Raw genomic sequence first — 24,230 nt, 5'->3', positions numbered from 1 at the left:
CAGTTAAAAATAAAACATTTTTTAAGTTCCAAAAAATTAAAAATCCACTCAATGATCTTTTGAGCTTGTACATAATAAGTGAGGTAAATAATTTATTTAATAAGATTAAATTGATAAGAAAAAATCCCCAAGGTAAACGACTCCCAAGCAGGCCACCAAAGAGATAAATTGACAGCTGGGAATTAAAATCGCAGTATGCTAATGGCTAAGGTCACAAGACCAACACTAAACAGAAAAAGAAGAAGAAAAAATTCAAGATATAAACAATCAACGTCTCCCCTCAGCGGACCGTGGTAAAATTATCAAAGGTTGACTGGTCTGCAGCAATAAAAAGGTTTGGGACCACTGACCTTATTAGGTAGAAGATACCGAGAATCGATTCGGCGCTCTAGCATGTAAGAGATTCACTAACCGCAGGGGGTAGATGTGACGTATTTAGTTACTTAAGGGTTGGATTTCTAAATACTTTCAACAATACATGGAGTGTCTTTATTCTGAACATACCGAAGAAATGAATAGTAAGGTAAAACCACCATGAAATGAACACACCATGATACTATTCATCGCCCATTTTGTGTAATACCAATTATATAATTTTTTTAAATCTTAACATGAATATGAATATGGAAGTCTGGGTATTTACGGGACTTACGACCGTCATAGGCTGTTTTAAGTGATCACTTTACACATGTGCAAACATTAACCAATTCTAATCATGATTGACAACCGTATGACGCAAATTCTTGGAACTTCTACATATGTTTGGTTCAATTTCGAAACATAGTGCTTGGATCACAAGTATTTCACTAGAGACATCTGTAGTGATATGTAAGAAGCTTTTTATTGATCAGAAAAATGTGTTATTTCTGCTTAATGAAAGCTTAAAAAAATAATATAAAAAATTTAAAATTGAAGTAAAAAATTACTAGCCGCAAAGATATGGCGGCTGGTATGTCGATAGGTTAAAAACTTTGCTTTACGACTGCTGGTTTCGGAATAACAAATCCATCATCAGATCGAGTACAGGCTAAAGTGGAATTGCTATATATATAGTCTCTCATTTGAAAGTAACTAAAATTATTACTATTTTTAGTTTTAGTATGACTTATATATACTTTATTTACGATCAAGTATGCCAAACACTTGAATGTGGTCAGGTTAGGAGTCGAAACAATCAGCGGGTATGTATGAGGAGATGCATGAACGTGGAAGAGACGAAAAATGTTTGCAAGGACAGAGTGGTGTGGCGTTCTATTCTCTCTGCCTACCCCTGCGGGGAAACGGCGTGATGTTGAGTATGTCTATTATAATTACACTATGGAGGGGACAAATTGATTAATATCAATAACCTTAATAATACATAAGTAGTTATATGGCATCAATGGGGGTGGTATTACCACAAAGGGTTAGAGATACATTTCGGCGGTATTTAGTGCATAGTTTGGGAGGTTTTATTACATCAATATTACGTAAAGAGCTTTCAGCTGAAGAGGGTTGTTGCAAGGGGGGATCTAATTATCTGAACATGATGGGTCACTCAATAATCGTTATTACTAAATATATGAACCAATTTAGATACCTTGTTCTTGAATCACTAGAACTTCACTAGAGACATCTATTGGTGAGATGTAAAGAAGCTTTTTACTAAGCAGACACTCTTATATTAGTATGTGTGATTATAATCCAGGATTCGGACCTCACATACTAATATAAGAGTTTCTGCTAAATAAAAAGCTTCTTTACATCTCACCAATAGATGTTATTACTTAATATAATGAGCATAACATTATATGATTATATGCGATACATACAAGTGTAATCCCTCAGACGAATGTACGGAAAATCGATGTACCTATGATAGAATGGTGAAATAAGAAAATAATGCAAGACTGAGATAAGCATTATCGATGAAATGAAGAAAAAGCAGACTGTCACCTTATTTTAATATTATTTTTTGACATCTCAACAAAGATGAAGAAAAATTTGAAAGTCTGGAGTTACAACCGTCATATGTTAGTTTAGGCGTCTTGGACGCCTAAATAAATCAATTAACTGCTCAAACTATAAGCTAAAAATAATAAAATGAAAATGATATTTTCTGGCGTTTCGCATGTATGTGATTATAATCCAGGATTTGGACATAACATACAATTGAAAGAGTTTTCGCTTAATAAAAAGCTTCTTTTATCTCACAATAGATGTTTCTAGTGAAATTCTAGTGACGCGAGCATAATTTTTCGACATTGGATCATATATATAGAACTTCCAAGAATTAGAGTAGTGTGGTTGTCAATCATGGGTAGAATTGGTGCATGTTACACGTGTGTAATATGATCACTTAAACCAGCCTATGGAGGTCGTAAAACCAGTAAATGACCGGATTTCCATATTCTTCTTCATCTATAAGATGTAAAAAATAATATGAAAAATAACTTTTATAATTGGAGATAATCCAGATTTGTGAACAAGTATTTGGACACACAAAAAAGATATGTTTTGTTTTGTTATTTATTCATGTACGTTAAGAGAGAGTGTTGGAGCGCTAGGTGCAGTGCAGTCAAGGGATAACTGGAGAAGAGTCATTGCTTCCACAAGGGTCACAACCCTCAGTACTGAGGAATTATACTTAGAAAAATTTCATTTAACTATGGGCTTATCATATTTAATTAATATCAAGGGGGTCAGCGAGCTACCTATTCGCTTACATATCGTAGTCATACAGGAGAAAGTGACCAAGTGCATTTTTTACGAAAACGTGATGATTGACTATTTGATATCTTACTAGCTTAAAATTGACCTGAAAAAAAATCCCAAAGAATTTCAAACGTGGAAGTATAATATATTGACTTGTTAAAAATGTCTAACTGCATTGATGTTTATTTTCTTACATATCAAAGGGACTTAAATGGCCCTCCTGAATATTTTACGTTTTGTTAGTTGGTCACTTTCTTCTGTACGACTACGATATTTCTATTTTAATAAATCGCTTGTGTGTGATATTTTTTTTATAATTTTCTAAATCTCTTTCTTGTTTTAAGAAAGTTGGTCGACATCCCGCGCTACGCCACAGTTTCCCCGTATTTTATTTAATAAAGATAAATCTTTTCATGAATGTCACATTTGTAATGTATTACATCATATCCATCTTCATTTCAGCATTTTTATACGTTCCTAATTAACCGAGTATCATAAAATAATTTAATATCACGAAAACGAAAGAAAAATTCCATGAATTTCTGAAATATCATTTCCCTGAAATAATTGAATTATTTTCAGGTGCTGATATCTGAGCTGTGGGTGAAAAATACCCTTTCATTTTCATTTTCCATATGTAATATCTAGAAATTTCTTTAATTTACTATGTAGTATCATACCTACTTCTATTTAATGTTAAAGAATTGTCTGATTTAAAGCAGTAACCACCCTTCATATATAAATATATATACATACAATATATATCATAGTCATACAGGAGAAAGTGACCAATTGCATTTTTGACAAAAACGTGATTATTGACTATTTGATATCTTACTAGCTTAATATTGCCCTGAAAACATCTCAAAGGATTTTAAACTTGTATGTATAATATATTGACTTGGTAAAAATGGCTAACTGCATTGATGTTTTTGCCAAGCAAAAGTGACTTGAATGGCCCTCCTGAACTTTTTACCTTTTGTTAGTTGGTGACTTTCTCCTGTACGTCTACGATACATACATATAAATATATATGTATTTATAAATATATATATATATATATATATATATATATATATATATATATATATATATATATATATATATATATATATATATATACAATATATATATATATATATATATATATATATATATATATATATATATATATATATATATATATATATATGTATCAATATATGTATAAGAAAGAAATTCGAGAAAATCAAAGGAATTCCAGTCCTAGGGCATTCCTTTAAAATCAAAATTAGATTTATCCCTTATCGAATTTATTTTGTTATTTTTCTTTGCGATTGGAAAAGTCGCAAATCGAACGATTCAAATCAACCTCTCTTTCTGAGTCCCTCGGTGAATGTAGATTTTTACAAAAAAGCGACCAATCTCGGTAAAATGTTTGCGTACTTTTTCAATTATTTGTTCAGTCAGCTCCAGAGAGTCGCCGTATAAAATTTTAAATAGTATTTACCCAAATGACTTCATTTTACAAACTTTTGAGCCCATCTCTATGGTAAATTAACCAACATTGTGAAGTTCTACAAAAAAAGTTGTTTAAAAAAAAAAAAAAAAAAAAAAACACAAAATGGTAAAATATGTCTATAAAATTGATTTTGTGTATATAAAATTGACATTAATAGATTGTTCCTAATACTACTTTAAAAATAAACTAACTAGCCATCATCATTCAATTTGAAATCTTTTAAAAAATCCTATTTGTATATATTTAAAAATAAAAAAAGTAATATTAGTGTATAACCACTCACTGAGATTTTTTTACCGGTTCGAGACGTACCCGTATCGCAGTCAAGATAATTGCTACAACAGTTGTATCCTGACGATGAGACGGGTACGTCTCGAAACCGGTAGACAAAAATTTTGGTAAGTGGTCATATACTAATATTTCTAAAATTTTATTGAAAAAAGTACAAAATTAAAAATAAAAATACTAAAATGTTAATGCTCTTAATATTGATAATATTGAGAATAAATATATCCTATTGATTCTTTCTATTTCCATATATATATATATATATATATATATATATATATATATATATATATATATATATATATATATATATATATATATATATATATATATATATATATATATATATATATATATATATATATATATATATATATATATATATATATATATATATATATATATATATATATATATATATATATATATATATATATATATATATATATATATATATATATATATATATATATATATATATATATATATATATATATATATATATATATATATATATATATATATATATATATATATATATATATATATATATATATATATATATCTAACTCTAACTCTTTTCTCGTGAACGAAAACGATTTCGCGTTCGCAAACAAATCTCGCGGGAAGAAAAGCATTCCAGTATTTTCGGCCCTTTAAATAAATACGTACAGGATCTAAGGATAATCGAGTCCTGGCAAATAGGAACCTCTGAGCTCATACATAAGTAAGGCGGACTCACGGACTAAAAGGATGCTTTCAGGTTTAACGCTATTACGGGGAGGTGCATTGAATTATAAGGGAAGTATCGTGGTCGAAATACCACACACCCTATCTGCCTTATTGCCGAGAAATGTACAGGCGAAGTGGACCATTCAATTGACTGCGAGCGTACATTATTAATACTATTACGAAGCTTGTAATGGGGACAATCTGAGTTCGTTAACGTTTTTAAGTTCTACTGTAACATAGCGAAGACTTAACTTTTTACACCCTAAATTGTTTTGTAACCAGATTTGCAAGAGAGGATGTAAAATTTTCTTATTTTGTTTTTCCCTTATATTTTTTACATTTTCTCATTTTTCTATATTTTCTCATTTGTTTATTTTAAATATGCTTCTTACCTTATGGTTTTCAAATTTTTTTCTTTTAAATATGCTTCTCATGGCTATTTGTTATACCTGTTTATTGTTTTTATATTTTGCCATGCTTTGGTTATTTAAAAAAAGAAAATCTTTTTTGTCACTTTATTATTTGTGTTCCAGTCTTGTAAACCTTAATTTCATGTCCCAAAATGAGAAATAGAAATTACACATCGGGAAGATTATATGTATATATGACTTATGTATGTAATATGTTTTGAAAAAAAAATAATAAAAGTGAATTGATCTTGTACAGTTATGTCCGCCTCCGTAATCAGCACGTGTAATGGTCAGCACGCTTGGCTACCGTTCTGGAGGTCCCGAGGAAACTTACCAACTCTTTTTCAAGACGGAATAATCGGCGGGTATAAGTGAAGAGATTCACGAATGTATGAGGCGAAGATTGTTTTCAAAGTCAGATTGGTGTGGCGTTCTATTATCTCACAGCACTTTTGCAGTAAAGCAGCGTGATACTTAGTTAGTAAAGTTTTTAGAAGTTTAATAAAGAAATAAAATGAAAATTCTCTCATATTTTTAAAGTAATTGAAGTGACCCCCAAAGGGTTAGATTTTTAATTAGTGAAAAAATAGAAAATTTCATAAAAAAAATCGAATTTTCATGTCGTTTCTTAGGGAAGATTTTCATCGCATTTGCTTTCAGACATTTTTCCTAGCGACCATCTACAAGATATTTCATTTGATTGACACCTTCTGAAAGGTGAGGGATTCCCATTTAATTAATCAATTACACCCTTCAATTAAGGGTTGGAATAAGGGTCAAACTTCTAAGGTACAAAGGGACTCAAAGTGATGTAAAGATACTATTTAGATTCGATTCATTTATTTGATTCAATTCAATTAAATCTGATTACGTATTTAAATTGGACCCTTTACAAGAATTATTAATAGAACTAGGGTATATCGCTTTTCGCCAAGAAATCTGGTCCAACAGCTTAGGGATTTATCCCAGCTTAGGGATGCTTTAACACGCAAAGGAACTGATCATGGGGAACTCACGGAAATCCACCACAGAAGCTCTAAAGCTTAGCAAAACACAAATAACGATTCTTACCAGGACCTTGACAGGACACTGCAGACTGAGGAAACACATGACAAAAATTGGACGACACGTCTCCCCAGTACGCAGATTTTGTATGGAGGATAACAATAATCCACACTCTATAATTTTGATGCACTCGCTCGCAAACGAAGTCACATCCTTGGAGGACCTCTACTAGACTCCGAGAAGGGGAAGCTCTTACCACCAAAACAGGTCATGAGCTACATGACTCACGTAGGTCTTGGCAGTGAGCTATGATACAGAGAGAGGTCACAATAGACCTAATATGATCGCAGTGACATAAAAGATGCAAGATCCTTTGAACTCATAAATGAAAAAAATAATAAAATGAAATAACGCTTTTCAAAAAACCATTTTTGTACTCAGATTTTCACTATATTTTTTAAATTCTAACATTTTTTATTGATATCTCTGTTTCAAAGATTATTATGTTATTTTTTTCATAACATTTTGAGTGTGGCCAAACACTTGTTCACGAATCAAGATTATCTCCAAATATTAGTTTTATTTCATATTATTTGTCCGCCTCCGTAGTGTAATGGTCAGCACGCTCGGCTACCGTTCTAGAGGTTCGATTCCCAAGGGGGGTAAAATAAATATAAGTGATTTTTTCACTGTAATATTTATTCAATACTACCCTGGACTGGTACCTGAAGCGGAGGGCTGATCACCTTTCCTTCATATGTAAACGATCAAGATAACACTACGTTTATATGATGCAGTGCCCTATGCACCATTGGGGTGCGCATAAGGGTTTTATTTAATTTTTTTACATATCTCAACAGACATGAGTAAAGTAAATAATAATGGTAGAGTAAATAAATATAAGGAATATATTTCACATGTCTTTTATTTTGATCCTTAAATATACATTAGAGAAAATTAAGATATGCACAATCACAAAGAAATATTTCAATATAAAACACAAAACATAAATATACAACATTTTGAGTGTGTCCAAATACTTGTTCACAAAATCTGGATTATCTCCAATTACAGGAGTTATTTTCATATTATTTTTTGACATCTCATCAAAGATGAAGAAGAATATGGAAGTCTGGGCATTTACGGGGCTGACGACCGTCATCGGCTGGTTTAAGTGATCACTTTACACACGTGTAAATGCCCAGACTTCCATATTCTTCTTCATCTTTGATGAGATGTCAAAAAATAATATGAAACATAAATATCTTTAAAATAATTTATTTAGTGCGAAAAATTGTCAATCTGGCATCTAAACTAACCTAATGATTACGAAAAAGCAAAGATCACTTTAAAATGCTAGTTACTAACGCAGAAACAATAGTAATGTTTTTATTACTTTAATATATACGCAAATCATGTTACAATATCCATATTTTTTATTGCAGTTTCACTTAGTAAATACCATTATTTCTTAAAATCTATTGTGACATGTGTTTCAATTTTCAAACACCATATCGCTCACTCCTTTCAACAACGTCAAATATCAAATATCGTCAATTTTCAGTTGTGCATATTTTCAGAATGGCAAAATAATATACTATATCCCAGCAAAAGCGGCATATTTTTGACTTAATATTTACCCGCTACGGGGCAGAAAGTGTTGTTTTTGCATTTTGCAGAAAAGGTATTGTTTAATTATTTTTTTTAATGTACTAAATATTTTTCAAATGGAGAAAAAACATTCAGGTTTTACTAAAAAAGATTTGTTGCACAGTAAAAGGTTAATAAATGGGTTGATATTTATTTTTAAAACATTGTATTATATTTTTAAACTTTAAAAACGATCTTCTGAAAAATCAAGTTTTTTTTATATATATGACGTTGTTGAAAGGAGTGAGCGAAATGTGAAGCTAATTCTTAATTTCATAATTGGGTCCTTGAGACGTTGAAGGATGAAGAAGGGCTGTTTCTTATTTTTATTTATTTATTCAATAATGAGTATTATTTTTTATTTCTTATCAGTGGGAACATAGATAATAAGGCGAAAACATTAGTCATTATATTTACTAAGTAAAACTTAAATTAAAAATGGATAGACAAATTGACTGCCGAATCAATTATTGAATTAACAATAAATATCTTCATTATGTAAATCTAATAGAAGTTACAAAAATCAGTGTTTAAACAATTTTAAATTATGTGTACTATAATGAAATATAAATAAATAAATTGAGTGAAATACCTACACGATTAAATATAATGAAATCCACAAACCTTGTGAAATTAATTAGAAAAACGTGTACTTATAACAAAAGCTTCGTAAAGCTGTACACAGTTTACTAACCAAACGAAAGTTAATTTTAAGTTTCAATAAAAATTGCCTTATTTTACCTTCTGTGTATAATGTTAATAATTTTTAGCTACAAAGCGAAAGGTGTATGTTTGAGGTTTGATTCCCGAAAGAATTAACGAAGAAATTTGTATAATTTTACATTTATCTCCTAGTATAATACAACAAATAATAATACTTTACTCGGGATTATTACTAGGGTATCTGAAATGCAAGACTGATATAACATTACTTTTGTATGTTGTCATTTTTAAATTATTATTTGAAAAAGATATAGAAAGGAGAGTGAATGCTGAGAACAGAGTGAATAGCAAATAAAAACCTATCAGTGAAAGCTAAACTGGCAGTTATCAATGCAGTCCTTGTACCATCCCTGATGTATGGAAGTGAAGCATAGAATTGGCCAAAGAAGGATGAAAGTAGACAGAATGTTGAATGATGGATGTTTAAATGGTGAAATGAGGAATACAAGTAAATACAAGGCTGAGATAAGCATTATCGATAAAATGAAAAAATAACGGAAAATTAAAATTATGCGGTGATTGTAGTTAGGAATAGAAGCAGTTAAAGATCGAGGAACGCTTGGCATGATCAAATATGTCACATACTTGAAAGCGCTCAGGTTGGGATTCAGAACAATAGGCGGTTATGTATGAGGGAGATGCATGAATGGATAAGAGGTGAAGAATGTTTGCAAGAGACAGAATTGTATGGCGTTCTATCCTCTATATATGTGCCTACGGGGAAGCGGCGTACTGGTTAGTTAGTTAGTTAGTATGAATTATTTATTAAAATAACGTCATAAATCTACACATCTGGGCTATGATTCCATAAGGAAGGTATTGCTACACTATATAAATACACTCACTGCAGATATTTTTTAGCATTGCTTCTGAATAATTTTAACAATATGAAAATAAAACACTTACTCATTGAAGATCATTTTTTTATCGTAAAAACAACTTATTTCGAGACCCACAGAAGTTCTCATCAACAGGTGAAAATACAAATTTTCAACCTTCACCTTCTTATATGAACATCTGTAGTTTTTGAAACTAGTCGTGTTTGCATTTATAAACTCAAAAAAGTGGTTTTATACAAATGTTTTATTTTTATATATTATATCAATCATCATGTTATGCTACAAAGTAATGCCAAATCAATGAATATTATAATTTATTTTGTATTTCAAAAGCATTATTGAATTTTTGGTATGGTAATATATTATTCTTCTCATCATTCATCAATCACTTTTTTAATACCACTCAAAAACGTCTTTTCATTGTATTTCACGAAGACGATGAATGATAAGGAGAGTGTAATGATATAATCATTCACAACATCGCTATTTTAGAAGATCTTGTCCAATCTCATGAAAGAAGAAGCAGCATGAAGAACGTCGGCCACACTCCTGGCTTCGGAGACGCCTCTTCCTTCTCTGTCTTCTTTAGCGGAGGACGATGACGATGAAGATTCTGATGATGGAGTATGCACAGGTTTAGTGGTCTCCCATATATTAAGGGCAAATTTCAATTCTGCCTTCAGAGCCTCCCCTAACGTGACCTGCCAAAAAATAACAAAAACCTTAAGTCATCAAAGAGTAAAGAGATTCTGACTTGTCTGAAAAGATGAACATATACATCCTGCATACTGTAGTACCTGCCAGTGAATATAAATGCACTGTTTAAGTTTTGTACTGACGTTTCTTGGTTGAACTGCATTTTATAGAATAAAATAACAATTATGTATGTAATTTTTTCCACATTAATTTTATTTGACCAGCAACCGGGTTTCGTCATAACCGACACCATCAGACTGGACAGACATCACTGGTGTCTGTCCAGTCTGATGATGTCGTTTACGATGAAACCCGGTAGCTGGTCAAATTAAATTTATGTGGAAAAAATTACATAGTTCGTTCACTCCTCAATAATATCATATTTCAAAAAAATTGGAGATCGTTTTTAATCTTTAAGAATATAAAAAAATGTATTAAAAATAAATATCAAGCCACTTATTGAACTTTTTTACTGTGCAACATAATTTTTTAGGTAAAACCTGAAGATTTATTTTCCTTTTGAAAAATATTTAGTACATTTAAAAAAATAATCAAACAATACCCTTTCTTCAAAATGCAAAAACAACATTTTCTGCCGTGTACCGGGTAAACATTGAGTCAAAAATATGCCGCTTTTGCTGGGATATAGTACATTTTCTGGGCGTTCCGAAAACATGCACAAATTAAAATTTACAATTTTTTATATGAATTTTTTAAAGGAGTGAGCGAGTTGTTATTTTATTCCATAAATGCATCATGTCAATCATGGGTACAAACGTGAATATTAAACGTATGTACTTTGATCACTTTGATCACTTAACCAGCCTATGACAGGTCATAAGAGCTGTAATTAGACAGATTTTCAAATTCTTCTTCATCTTTGCTGAGATGTCAAAATGTAAATATAAATCCTTAGTGGAGAAACCCAAATTTGTAAACAAGGATTTGTACACACCAAAAGAAAATTATGAAAATAATATTTTTAATATATTTTTATTCGTTAGATAACTTCGGTGCCTTTAACTATTCCACTTACTTACAGTAATTAACATCGAAGTGGAACAAAAAGCGAGTATTTCTACTTCATAATCCATATTCCCAGACATCCCTTCTATCCTGTGGACGCCATTAGGGAAAAAGCAACTCCGCTTTTACTCCCTCCCTAATTGCACTTGAGAAAAAATGCAAAAAAAAACCCTTAATTAAAAGATTCCAGAGAACTAGCTTAGTATGCTGTCTTCTTCGTTATGATTTGCTAGAAACTCAGATATGTACGGTAATCGCTGCGCAGCGTGAAATCCAAAAGACAATTTTATAAGAAGAAAAATCATTGATTTTGATGTTGTAGAATGCTTTAGTACTTGCGATATCTTAATAATTTTGTTTGATCGAAGGCACAGTACATATCATAAGGGTGTTTTCTTATGTAAGACGTGAAAATCTACGTTATAATTCACGTTGTGTTGTAGTTTTTCTATATCGTGGTTAGGACTTTGGGCTGATTGTGAGTAAGAGTTGTTTTATTACATCGTTTGTTATGATAATGAAATGGAATGATTATGATCGCAACTTGTAAACATGATCCATAATAAAACTTCGATGAATAACAGTATGTTTGACGGTATAAAATCAGTAAGGACCTTTGAAGATATTTTCGTAAACTATTAACTAGATTTTCACGTTCACAGTTAAAAATAGACCTATTTTTAGGGTTGAACTTATTAAAAATACATAATTCACAATATTTTGAGTGTTCAATTTTTTTATACAAATGGGGGTTTGTCCACTTAAGATTAATTTTTTTATTGATATTTGAACATAGATGGCGAAGAATATGGATATAAAATAGCTCATAGTATCTTAATAATTCAGGAAGAATCATACCTACATCACATGAACGTCCCTGTTTAAAAAAAATCTACCCAACCCGATCATAGATGGTGCCAAGAACTCACATGTGAAAGAAAGTGTCAACTGAAGGATTTATCGTCCCAAAATTTCAGAGTGGATTTGATTAAAAAAATCATAAGTAGAATAGCTAATGTTACTCTTAAATTAATAGACAGGCCGTAATTTCTGTAAATACCTAGACTTTTATATTGTTCTTCATTTTGCTTTGATGAATATGATACATGACGTAAGTAAAGCTATCAATATATGGTATGATCCTACCTTTTCCTCGACAGCGACTTTCCGTACATTCCACAGGAATTCCATGACCGCTATGAAGAAGGCTATACCGCAACCGCTCCCCAATACAACGAACACACCACCAACGTTTTCTATACCAAGTTCTGCGGCGCTGGCTGCGTCATCTCCTCCAGAGTCATCCTGAGAAATAACAGGAAATAATAATTTATCATCAATCAACGAATTTATGGTAGCAGTTGTAAAATTGTTTGATTGTTTTGAGGGTGTTCCTTATTCCACTTCTGGTCATTTAAAAGGTCTTCTTGATATCGCGTATACTCTAACTAAACTTCCCTGTCATCTGAATAACTCCCTCACTCTTCTTATTCTGGTCCAATCTCTTATATTTCTCAGTTCACGCTTCAGAGCAATACCACAAGTAACATTTGATCATTGTACTTGATCATGTTTTTGTTAAAGAATCTAAAGCAAAAAACGATATTCAATATATCTTTAACGTTAACATGAATATTTTGACATTTTTTTTTTATATGTTCTTACCTTGCACGATCCTCCTCCGTACATTTCTTTCCACCATTTTGTTTTCAATTGATGTAATTTCCCTTCTTCTTGCATTTTTAGAACCGCTCCACTTATAGCTGTCCGGTACGGAGAGTCTTAAAAATACCAAAAAATGACATTAATTATTATAAAAATACTATTTAGGAATAATAAAAAAATATCTCATGAAAAAGCATTATTTTTATATTATAATCAAAAATTTATCAAAAGAATATTTTGTTCAGATAATCAGCTTTTGTTTTAAAATATCATTGAAATCAAGAATGCCAGAGTGAGGCTTGAACCTAAAGTCTTTGATTCAGAGTCTACAACACTAACCACAGGAACACAACAAGACGCTTATGATCAAGTAACAAATTTAGATGGTTCCATGATAGATGCTCATTTACTGGAAAAAGTAAAAAGAAACTTCTTTTCTTCTTATTCAAAGTGTTGAAATGGGACCAATAAGTATGCCATGTGTAACACCCTTATAAAGTAATAATATCTTAATTATTATAGCGATTTTCGTAATAAAATCTAGCAAAACTCTGCCTTCTACAATGGATTTTCATGGACTGATATTTTGATGATGATTTTATATTTTGTTTCGGTATTTTATAGTCAACGAGAAACGTTCTTACTCATCGGCATGGCAATCCCATATCCCTTGCTGTCCAATTGACCACCAATCTGCTGAAGATCACAATGCCTTTCCACAATGTACTCGATTGAAGTTGACTCCATGATGAAGGCATAAAGCCTCTTCCCCTTGGAAACCCTCTCCCTTCCTTCATCGTTAGTCTTCACAAATACAGAGGGTCTGGTAGACTCCATGGCTGCCCACATCCGTTTATACGTTGAGAAATTTGAATCCTGCAAAAGTTTTCACGTAAAGAGCAGGTCTGTCAGGAAGCCTAGATGCTTCTGTATCACATCTGGGCATGCAGTGGGAGAGGTTTCTCTCTGTCTGCCCTTGCGGAAAGCGGCGTGGAGGTTGGCTTATTTAGTTTACCTTGAAAAAGCTGGACGTGGAACCTCCTGCGACAGCGCCATATTTGATCTTGGTCTGTTTGGCTAAGTCTTCCGCACTTCCGATAGTGGCATCCATTCTCTCGTTCGTCAAGAAAGCGGCTAGATTGGCAGTGTAGGAGGATATCATGATCAAGGTGAAGAACCACCACATTCCTGCTACCATTCTTGTGGATACAGCCCTGTTCACATTATAATAGTATAAGAATAATGTTTTATAATTAATTTACTCTTATTTTGACAAAACAATGCTTTTAAATATTTTTTTACGGTATCAATAAGGATAAACAGAGAAGATGGAATGCTATACTCGTGTGTCTTGACAACACTCTTAGCTTCTTCTACATCCATACATCTACCCATACATGCCCCTCCTGTTACGGATACATTTGACAGGAACAGATTTTATGTTCTAATTGATTCGGTCGTGCCAAATCTTTTATTGCCCATCCTCGTTCAGTTCTTCCATTCATATTTACATAATTATACTCTTTTGGTCATTCTCTCATCAAACATTTTCTACATCTCAAAAATCTTTTTTAATTATCCCTAACTCAATTTTACATTCATATCTAGTATTTTCATTTTAAATAATCAGAAATACAACGATTTTCCACTCATTCGTGTAAGATATCGCATTTCAACGGCTGTCAGTGATTTCATTCCTTTGATTCTTGTAATCACTTATTTTTTATTATAATTTTTGCTGTGTTTTAAGAAATATTTTTAATGTTTACTTAAATTATTTCGACTTTTTGTAAAAATGATAATTTGAAGGTATAATAAAAAATATATAAAAATTCACTTACCTTTTTGTTGCTTATCTGAATATTAAACATAGTTAATTATTATTTATCTACGATTATGTTAGTTTCTATGCATGCAACATTACATTATATAATAATATATGTAAGGAGTAAATTCTTTTGGGATCGTGAATTTCAGTGGTTCGTTTCATTGTGTATTAACCTTTTTTATCATTTTTGGTATTTTTAATCTTCTATGCTTCAACTTTGTAAACCTGATCGAAAGATGTAAATTTCATCCTCACTGCTTCCCGCCAGGGTTAAAGCTACCAGGCAACATGCAAGACTCCACGTAAGCAGTTATGAAATACATTCAGGATTTTTTCTAAAAGACTTGTAACAAGGTAAGTTCTACTGATTTTTAGCATAACCTTAGCTTATTTATATGCGTGGAAATACAATATTTCTAAATACTCCATTCGTAATCATTTCATACATTTTATTCACTCATAGAATCGATCATTATCTTTCTTCTTCTAGCTTTTATCCGCAGTGTACACTCGATCAGTTCAGTGCTCTAGATTCTCGGATTATCGATATATGTTTCATGAAATCCAGATGAATTATCTAAGGATAAAAGATATAACTGTTTTCAATATTTTGAATTTTTATTTTTTTTACAAATGCTAGACTTGCTTCACGCTAGAGTTATTTATGCATTAAGACATTTATTGATATCTCATGGACGAAGAAATTTATTTGAGGTGGGAATATGGAAGTATAAAAGTATGGGAATATCAATCATGGCCAGAATGTTGAATTTTACACAGAATATAAAGTGATCTCTTTAAATGAAACTAACCAGTGGCAGGTCGTTGGCCCTGTAAATGCCAAGACTTTCATATTTCGACCAAAAATGGACATCTTGTTGAGGTATCAACATCTTGATATTACTGCAACATTCAATTCAATGAAGGAGATTGTTTTTGTACATGTTACAAACAAAAAGAGGTTCTTCTAGCATATTTTTGAGTTCTATCAGAAACACTTATTTATATTATTTACTGGTTTGGCATTAACTTTGTGGAATAACATGATGATTTCAATGAAACACTTTTATTAGACCACTTCCGAGTTTATCAACGTTAACATGACTAGTTTCGAGACCTGTTGATGAGAACATCTTTGGTTCTCAAAACTAGTCGCGTTTACATTAAAAAAAACTCATAAGCGGTCATAAACCAGCAATGTTTAAATACAAAACATATATTTGTTTAAAGGTATAAAGAAAATTCGGGATGTTTTGACCTTTGGTGAGATCCTGGGTGATTCATCAATGTACTCACTTTTACTTGTTCTTCATTCGCTCTTCTTTTAATACCTTTTCTTGTCCTGAACACACACTTCTATCATTAATAAGGAAAATAGTCGAGTAAAAAATAAAGGGTTCTACGTCTAGAAAAAAGGCAGTCTAAGCTAACGCAAGCCAGGTGTAAAAAGTGCTAATCTGAATGGGGTGTCTTTTACTTGGGCATGATGTCAGACCCCTGCTGCAGTAAACTGCCCATCATCAGCCACATTGAGTTCATCAGGGTCAAGATATTCTCCAACTCGGGGTTGTTATTATCGCAGGGGTGAGGGTTGGACCACTCCTTCGGGGACATCCTGCGGGGAGATGGGGCGAGAGACGACAACAGTAGCCAGACGCAGACAAATGTTATGAGGACACGAAAATACCCTTTGGCCACCAAGACAATATCGTAGTCATACAGGAGAAAGTGACCAAGTGCATTTTAAACAAAAACGTGATCATTGACTATTTGATATCTTACTAGCTTAATGTTGCCCTGAAAAAAATCTCAATGGATTTTAAACTTGGTAGCATAATATGTTGTCTTCATAAAAATTACTAACTGCATTGATGTTTATTTTCTTGCCAAGCAAAAGTGACTTAAATGGCCCTCCTGAGCATTTTAAATTTTGTTAATCGGTCACTTTCTCCTGTACGTCTACGATATATCTGTTGGAGTTTTTTTTACTCTTATCCGCACCCGATGGTGCATAGGGCACTGCATCATTTAAACGCAGTGTTATCTTGATTATAAATACATGAAGGAAAGGTTATCAGCCCTCCACTTCAGGTACCAGTCCAGGGTAATATTGAATAAATATGTATTAGAGTGAAAAAATCACTTACAATTATTTGACCCCCCTGGAAATTGAACCCGGGACCTCCAGTAATGTAGCCCAGCGTGTTGACTATTACACTACGGAGGCGTCAACTAAATATCCTATATGCAACCTTATTTCATTCATAAATCGATGTTTAACTTATTGAAGTAAAAATATAGTTGGAATAGAAAAAAATACACAACCCTGTATCTGATACTTTCATAAATCATGACGCCTGATCCGATATTTCTCCGGATGCGGTATTTCTCACTAAAGTACGGAAAGCCAATTTATCAGATTTTGGTAGCCAAAGGGTTAAATTAAATTTTAAAAAATTAAAAAATTATGAATATCACAAAAAACAGTTGTTTCTTTGGTTTATACCACGTTACCTTACTTGGTATTTTAGACAAATAATGTTGTAACGATATTTTCAAATATTTTTGGAAATTGTATGAGATGTTTTATTTTCGTAATATAATATAATTATTTGGCATTTAAATTGTGGAAAAATATAATAATTTTTTTAACTGGGTGAAAGTTGTTAATGCATGTTTGTATTATTGTAATTTATCCATTAAAATATATAAATAAATATTTTTAAGTCAATCAATGAATACATTGTTATAATTGTATCTTCAAATTTATGTTTCAATCCAATACACAAAAAAATCTCACATAGAGTCACTACAAAAAATAAATACATTTTTTGCATTATTTTTTCGTAGGTAGGGCTGAAAACATAAAATTTGAATCACCCAGTGATGGAGTGAACTTTTACATCACAAATACATATGTATGCTGAATATTATAATAAATACATAAATTTAGTTTTAGCTTTGATAGGAGGGAGTCCGAGCGTTATATTTTAAATCCCATATGATATGGTGTACTCGTTGCATTCACAAGAAAGTAATGTGCCATATATTTTTTAAATCACCATCAAATTTTCTATGCATTCATATTACTGACAGTGGCGTGTGTTCTATGTAGGCATATACTCGTACACCCTCCAATCAACGCAATTTATCCTTTTAACTGTCTTTCAGCATAAATATGTCATATTTTAGGATCTCATAATTATCTTAAGAGATATTATTTATTGACATCTCATCAAGGATGAAGAAGAATATAGAAGTCGGGGCATTTACGGGGCTGACGACCGTCATAGGCTGGTTTAAGTGATCACCTTACACACGTGTAACATTCACCAATTCTACCCATATCGACAACCACACTACTCAAATTCTTGGAAGTTCTATATATATGAACCAATTTAGACACACTCAAAATGTTGTAAATAAATTATCTGGTCAAATTATAAGCTTAATAATAAAAATGAAAATGGGATTTTCTGGCGTTTCTCATGTGTGTGATTATAATCCAAGGTTCGGACCTCACATACTATAAGAGTTTCTGCTTTATTAAAAGCTTATTTACATCTCACCAATAGATGTCTCTAGTGAAATTCTAGTGATTCAAGAACAAGGTTTCTAAATTGGTTCATATACTTATATAGAACTTCCAAGAATTTGAGTAGTGTGGTTGTCGATATGGGTAGAATTGGTGAATGTTACACGTGTGTAAAGTGATCACTTAAACCAGCCTATGACGGTCGTCAGCCCCGTAAATGCCCAGACATCCATATTCTTCTTCATCTTTGATGAGATGTCAATAAATAATATGAAAATAACTCCTGTAATTGGAGATAATCCAGATTTTGTGAACAAGTATTTGGACACACTCAAAATGTTGTATCCTAAGAGATGTGTCAACAAGTTCCAATATTGAACTTTTAACCTTTACAAGTGAATTAATTAGAAAATTCGTACGTGCAAACAAGGAAATTTTGGAACAGACACGAGATACTTGATAACTTAAATCAACCTTTTGACTAACTTAGGGTATTAAAATGGTAGTATTGGCAAAAATCGTTATATCTTAGTTTCTCATAATTATCCTAAGAGATGTTTCTACCTGTTTTAATATGGAACTGTTGAGCTTATCTAGAAAATTGAGTAGGAAATTCTTAATACGTTGCAATATTGCAACCTATTGTGAATTACCTCTTGACCTTTTACTTGTAAATTAATAAGAAAATTCAAATGTGCAAATATGGAAATTTTGTAACAGACGCCTGAAACTTGATTAAGATAATGAACTTTTTGAATACCTTGTGGTATTAAAATGGTAGAGTCAACAAAAATGGACACCTTACAACATTTTGAGTGTGTCCAAATACTTGTTCACAAAATCTGGATTATCTCCAATAGCGGTAGTTGTTTTTCAGCCTATGACGGTCGTCAGCGCCGTAAATGCCCAGACTTATATTCTTCTTCATCTTTTATGAGATGTCAAAAAATAATATAAAAATGGTCACCACTTATTTTTTCTGAATTATCCTAAAAGACATCTCAATCTGTATTTGACAGTTAAAAGGATAAATTTATTTCAAATTAAAATTTTAAAAACAACGACAGTAAACATTTCGATGAAACACCAAAGCAGCTGACAAGAAATCTATCGATACAAATAATTAACAGTTAATATGGTAGAATTAATGCTCCAGTTGTGGGATAAGGGCCACTCGAACAACACCAACATTCAACAGTAAAAAATATCACATAGTTTAGGACAGACTATACCCAAATCACCCTTCAGAAAGTACCACGTAAAGATGGCTGAATTGATAAATCATTTTATTTAAATCAGTGCTTATGAACTTAGAGAGGGATTCGTTTTATCTTACGAAGAGACAAAGAAAAATTACCCTGTCTGGGAGTGAGGTTCTGTGGATAAAATTGTATCTGGGAAGTGGGTTGTTTTTCTATATATTTTTTTACTTTGTATTCTTTTTATAATAATATTTAATGGTAAAAGCAATTTTCATGTCGTTTATATCATTGAAAATTAATGAATAATGAATACACATATTTACACCAGTAACCATGTATCCATGTTTTATTTCATGGCTTTTCTTTGACAGCGTCAAAACGATGACGTCGTCAAACACACATTTAAATATGCATAATTTCACTATGTAGTGAAGCAATGAAAATAACATATTATAAATGTATGAATCAATAATAGTATCGTAAATATTGGATATGATAAGTGACAGCAGCTGCCAAGAAGAACGCTATCTGCCATCAACAGTATTTAGTATTGTGGGTTTTTGTGTTACTTTGAACAGATGGCGCTGCCATTGTAGTAAAAAATCGTTTAAAACATGAAAAAACACATTTTACAGGTGTTTTATCCCAACATAAATAGGTGCGCATATTGATGCTGCATTGTGTCAGAATTACAAACTAATCGGTTAATAAGTTAAGGAGATTTGAAATTTTGAACGAACTAACATTTACACTTTTATTTTATAGATATTGTATATACAAACTTGTCCATAATCACTGATTTACAAAATAATTTATGTTTGAATTTCTTCAATTGGTCATACTTTTCTTGGGGGTTTTAATCTCTTATATATTGGTGACGGTTTCTTGACCTTTTTGAACCTTACTTTGGCATTAGGTCACAACCCTGAGCCATGAGAGACCCCAGGGTCAACCAAAGGCAGTTCAGCAAGTTCCAAGTATTTTCCAATTCCTCCGGATCCTTCTCACAAGGATGAGGGTTCAGCCATTCTTTAGGAGCCATCCTAGAGAGGCATAAAAACCCTTTATCTGCTTCTGTAGAACACATTTATATCCTGTCGCTATTAACAATGTAATAAAATGAGTAATATGAGCTTTTATGGATATATTTATCATTATTTTTATAGACTACTTGCTATTCAAAGATGTTGTTGATAAAAACAAATAGAAAAGTCAAACGAAATCAAAATACGATTTCATAAAAATAAGGGAAGAGATGATAAATGTATATACATGTATATATATATATATATATATATATATATATATATATATATATATATATATATATATATATATATATATATATATATATATATATATATATATATATATATATATATATATATATATATATATATATATATATATATATATAAATAAATTCTTAGCATATGCTTTAAAATACCATAGTAATATATTTGTAGGTAAAACATCAATTGTAGATATAAAACAACGAATCTTATTCTCATATTCTTCTCACCATTGGTGACACATCAAATGGTGCATAGGGCACTGCATCTCATCGACGCAGATCGTTAAGTACTATCTGCTTAAATCGCAGTTTACTGGGGCTATGATTTATGTCTATAATTTTTATTATGAAATAGTTGATCAACGTTTTTCTACCTTGCACCTGCTAATATAACAAATAGATTTCATCAATATTAATGTCTTTTTTTTAATATATCTACTCTTCCCTTTAGGATAATCAAATAAACATGGTCCATTGAATTATCGAATAGTAATGATGTATTATAGACCAACAAGCCCTTGATCAAAATGATTGAGAATGACAAATATCAAAACCAAAAATATAAATGTATATCACAGAAAATACCTTGATCTCTCTGAAAACATTAAATAATATTTAAATAATTTCATAAATGGTGTATTTTCAAAATAAAAGCTATCAAATATTGCAACGTTACCTTCCGAGAATGAACAGGAGTACAGAAATTCCAAGATACGCGGTAGCCATGTAGATCCAAACTTCAATGGAGAGCGGTGAGAGGAACGAGAAGAGATCAGGGTCCTTCTTATCAGCCTTGGCGAACAGGATGCTGATACCGAGAGTCATGAACGGCATCGTAAAATCAACAGCCGTTCGGCGGTCGTAGGTGATGGTCAAGTCGCAGATTGCCAGATCTGCTTTCTGAGTTTAAAAAAATGATAAAAAACATATAAAAATTGAACATGGATAGAAAAAAGGGTTTAAAATACTGAAAAAGTGGATAATGTTGTTGAATTATAAGAAGATGGATCAAAAATAATAAATGGAAATGTAGGTGATGGAAAAATTGCTATGGAACTTCTACTCGTTATTGATTTAAAAGTAAAACATGAAAATAGAATTAAAAAATATAAAAACATATTAAATGAGTGGAAAATCTATGTATGATAAAGTAAAGAACTAAAAAGCAAGATACAGGAAAATGACACTACTTTGGCTGCAAGAAATCAGAAATTTGAGGATTCTTAGAATGCAGAAGCTGTTTTAGCTGCAAGAGATCAGACTCTGAAGAATTGTTAGTGTGGAGTTGCTGTTTTGGCTGTAAAAGTTCAGAAAATGGAGGATTCTCAGTGTGGAGTAGCTGTTTTATTTAAATGTTTGGCAAATCAGGGGTTGAATAAAAAATCTGCAAAGATTAAGTACTTCAAATACTTGAAGATGGTCAGGTCAGGAAGTGAAACAATCTTCGGGTATGCATGAAGAACTCCGGTTCCATCAGGTCATCCCGAGTTCTGTGATTGAGACTTGGGACATGAAAATGGGAATAGGCCGGTCTCAGAACAAATGGGCCGAAGACATTGTCCCCATCGCGGGTGGTAAGTTAATTCAAAAACTCAAACACGAGAAGTCTGGAAAAAATAGAAGACGCTTACATCCAGCAATGAAGAGACGGCTGACGAAGAAGGAAGAGATATATGAATATAGAAGAGGCAAAGAACTTTTGCATAGACAGAGTGGTGTGTCATTCTATTATTTCTGCCTCCCCATGGATGTTAGATGGATGGATGTTAGATGGATGGATCAGCACTGTGATGAATACTATTCAGTACTTACCCTATCAAGCAACTCTCGTACAAGACCGTCCCACTTTTTCGTTTCCTTATTGTAAGATCCGTATCTTCCATCAGGCACTAGCTCGAAGACGTACGAAAAATTCAAGATTTTCGATATGCCATCGATCAGATCCATAGAATATCCTTCGTACCGATTATTTCCCACTAATATTTCTCCGTTTTTTGCCTCTCTCATCATTAGGAAAGGAGCTCCGATCCTCGACGTCACGATGAAGGTCTTGTTCTGCCACTTCTCAGCCAGGATGTCGAGGACTTCCCCGGTAGTCCTGGTGTAGTTGACTCCTTTGGTCGCGTCCCAAAAGCCAATCTTCTTGAACCCGTTCTTCGAGAGTTCAACTATGTCGAGTATGAATTCCTTCCTTTTTCCGTCTTCGTCAAATTTCATCATTCCCGTAAGACCCTCTGAAGCGATCTTTGAGAAAGAAAAGCAATTAAAAATTTTAATTGGTGCAAGGAATTTGATGTAAAGGCGTAAAATAATCATCATCATTATTAGTATCAGAAATAAAGATTTTTAGGGTAAAATATTGGTAGATATAAAAAATATGGATAACAAACACCCAGACTAATTGAGAAATAAATTTTTACTTATTTTTCTAAAATTACAAGATTTTTTATGGTTTATTTCATTTGCTAGACATTACTACTTCTGGCAATCTGAAAATTAGTTTCGCTGTTCTCTCATATAAAGTGACTAAGCTCTAGTGTTTGGAGAGGGACTTACACTCATTGTTAATTTTTTGTGTTTGTGAGAGATCCTATTTATATTTATTACATTTTTACCGTGTTTTTTTTTGCGTGAGTGTGTTTATTATCATTATCATGTATATAAGGTATATAATTTATTTTTTAGAATTTCAATAGTTTTATTTTTTTATATATATGAAGGTTATTGGAGTATTTTGTTCCCAAATATTTTAAGTTTTGATGGAATTGTTTAGTATTGCATTTTGGTATCTCAAACATGAACTTTTCTTTAGATTTGAGTATTTTTCACCCTTTAATAGTTGAAGAATTGCTGTTTTTTTAAATACAAGATTTATTTTTGGTACTTTCTTCCTACGACGCCACGGCGCCTGTAAACGTCAAATGGATCTAAATTACTTCTTAATATATGTCACTAACCGGTTGTATCTTCATCTTATTCAAATTCGTTTTGCCCGGTGTACGTCAGAAAATGCAAAGCCAAAATTGCTTGCATCCTGATACAAGTCGAAGTGCGCCAAATGTTGTGAAAGCTTTGAATAATTTCCACTTTATTGTTGTGTTGCTCCAACAACGGAACGTGCAGAGGCTGCATAATCCAGCTA

At 32.0% G+C, this 24,230-nt stretch overlaps 1 protein-coding gene across 2 annotated transcripts; it reads right to left on the bottom strand.

The window, feature by feature from the left end:
• Positions 1–7,537: 7,537 nt before the first annotated feature.
• LOC148302397 (glutamate receptor ionotropic, kainate 2-like) lies at positions 7,538–23,326 on the bottom strand. Of its 2 annotated transcripts, none has more exons than XM_088271678.1 (8): positions 22,901–23,326; positions 21,765–21,988; positions 20,700–20,837; positions 14,245–14,443; positions 13,874–14,105; positions 13,230–13,345; positions 12,711–12,869; positions 7,538–10,543 (listed from the first exon to the last, which is right to left on the bottom strand). In XM_088271678.1, the coding sequence occupies exons 1-8, from the start codon at positions 23,306–23,308 to the stop codon at positions 10,331–10,333; spliced, it is 1,689 nt and encodes a 562-aa protein (XP_088127804.1). In that variant the 5' UTR covers positions 23,309–23,326; the 3' UTR covers positions 7,538–10,330. The 2 variants fall into 2 exon arrangements, with proteins under 2 accessions (XP_088127804.1, XP_088127805.1); XM_088271679.1 differs by lacking the exon at positions 20,700–20,837 and adding an exon at positions 16,535–16,672.
• Between the last annotated feature and the right edge of the window lie 904 nt (positions 23,327–24,230).

The sequence above is a fragment of the Brachycentrus maculatus genome, unplaced genomic scaffold (assembly GCF_059751285.1).
Source record: "Brachycentrus maculatus isolate JH-2025_06_01 unplaced genomic scaffold, ASM5975128v1 h1tg000456l, whole genome shotgun sequence".
NCBI lineage: Eukaryota > Metazoa > Arthropoda > Insecta > Trichoptera > Brachycentridae > Brachycentrus > Brachycentrus maculatus.
This window is presented reverse-complemented; position numbering and strand designations above follow the sequence as displayed.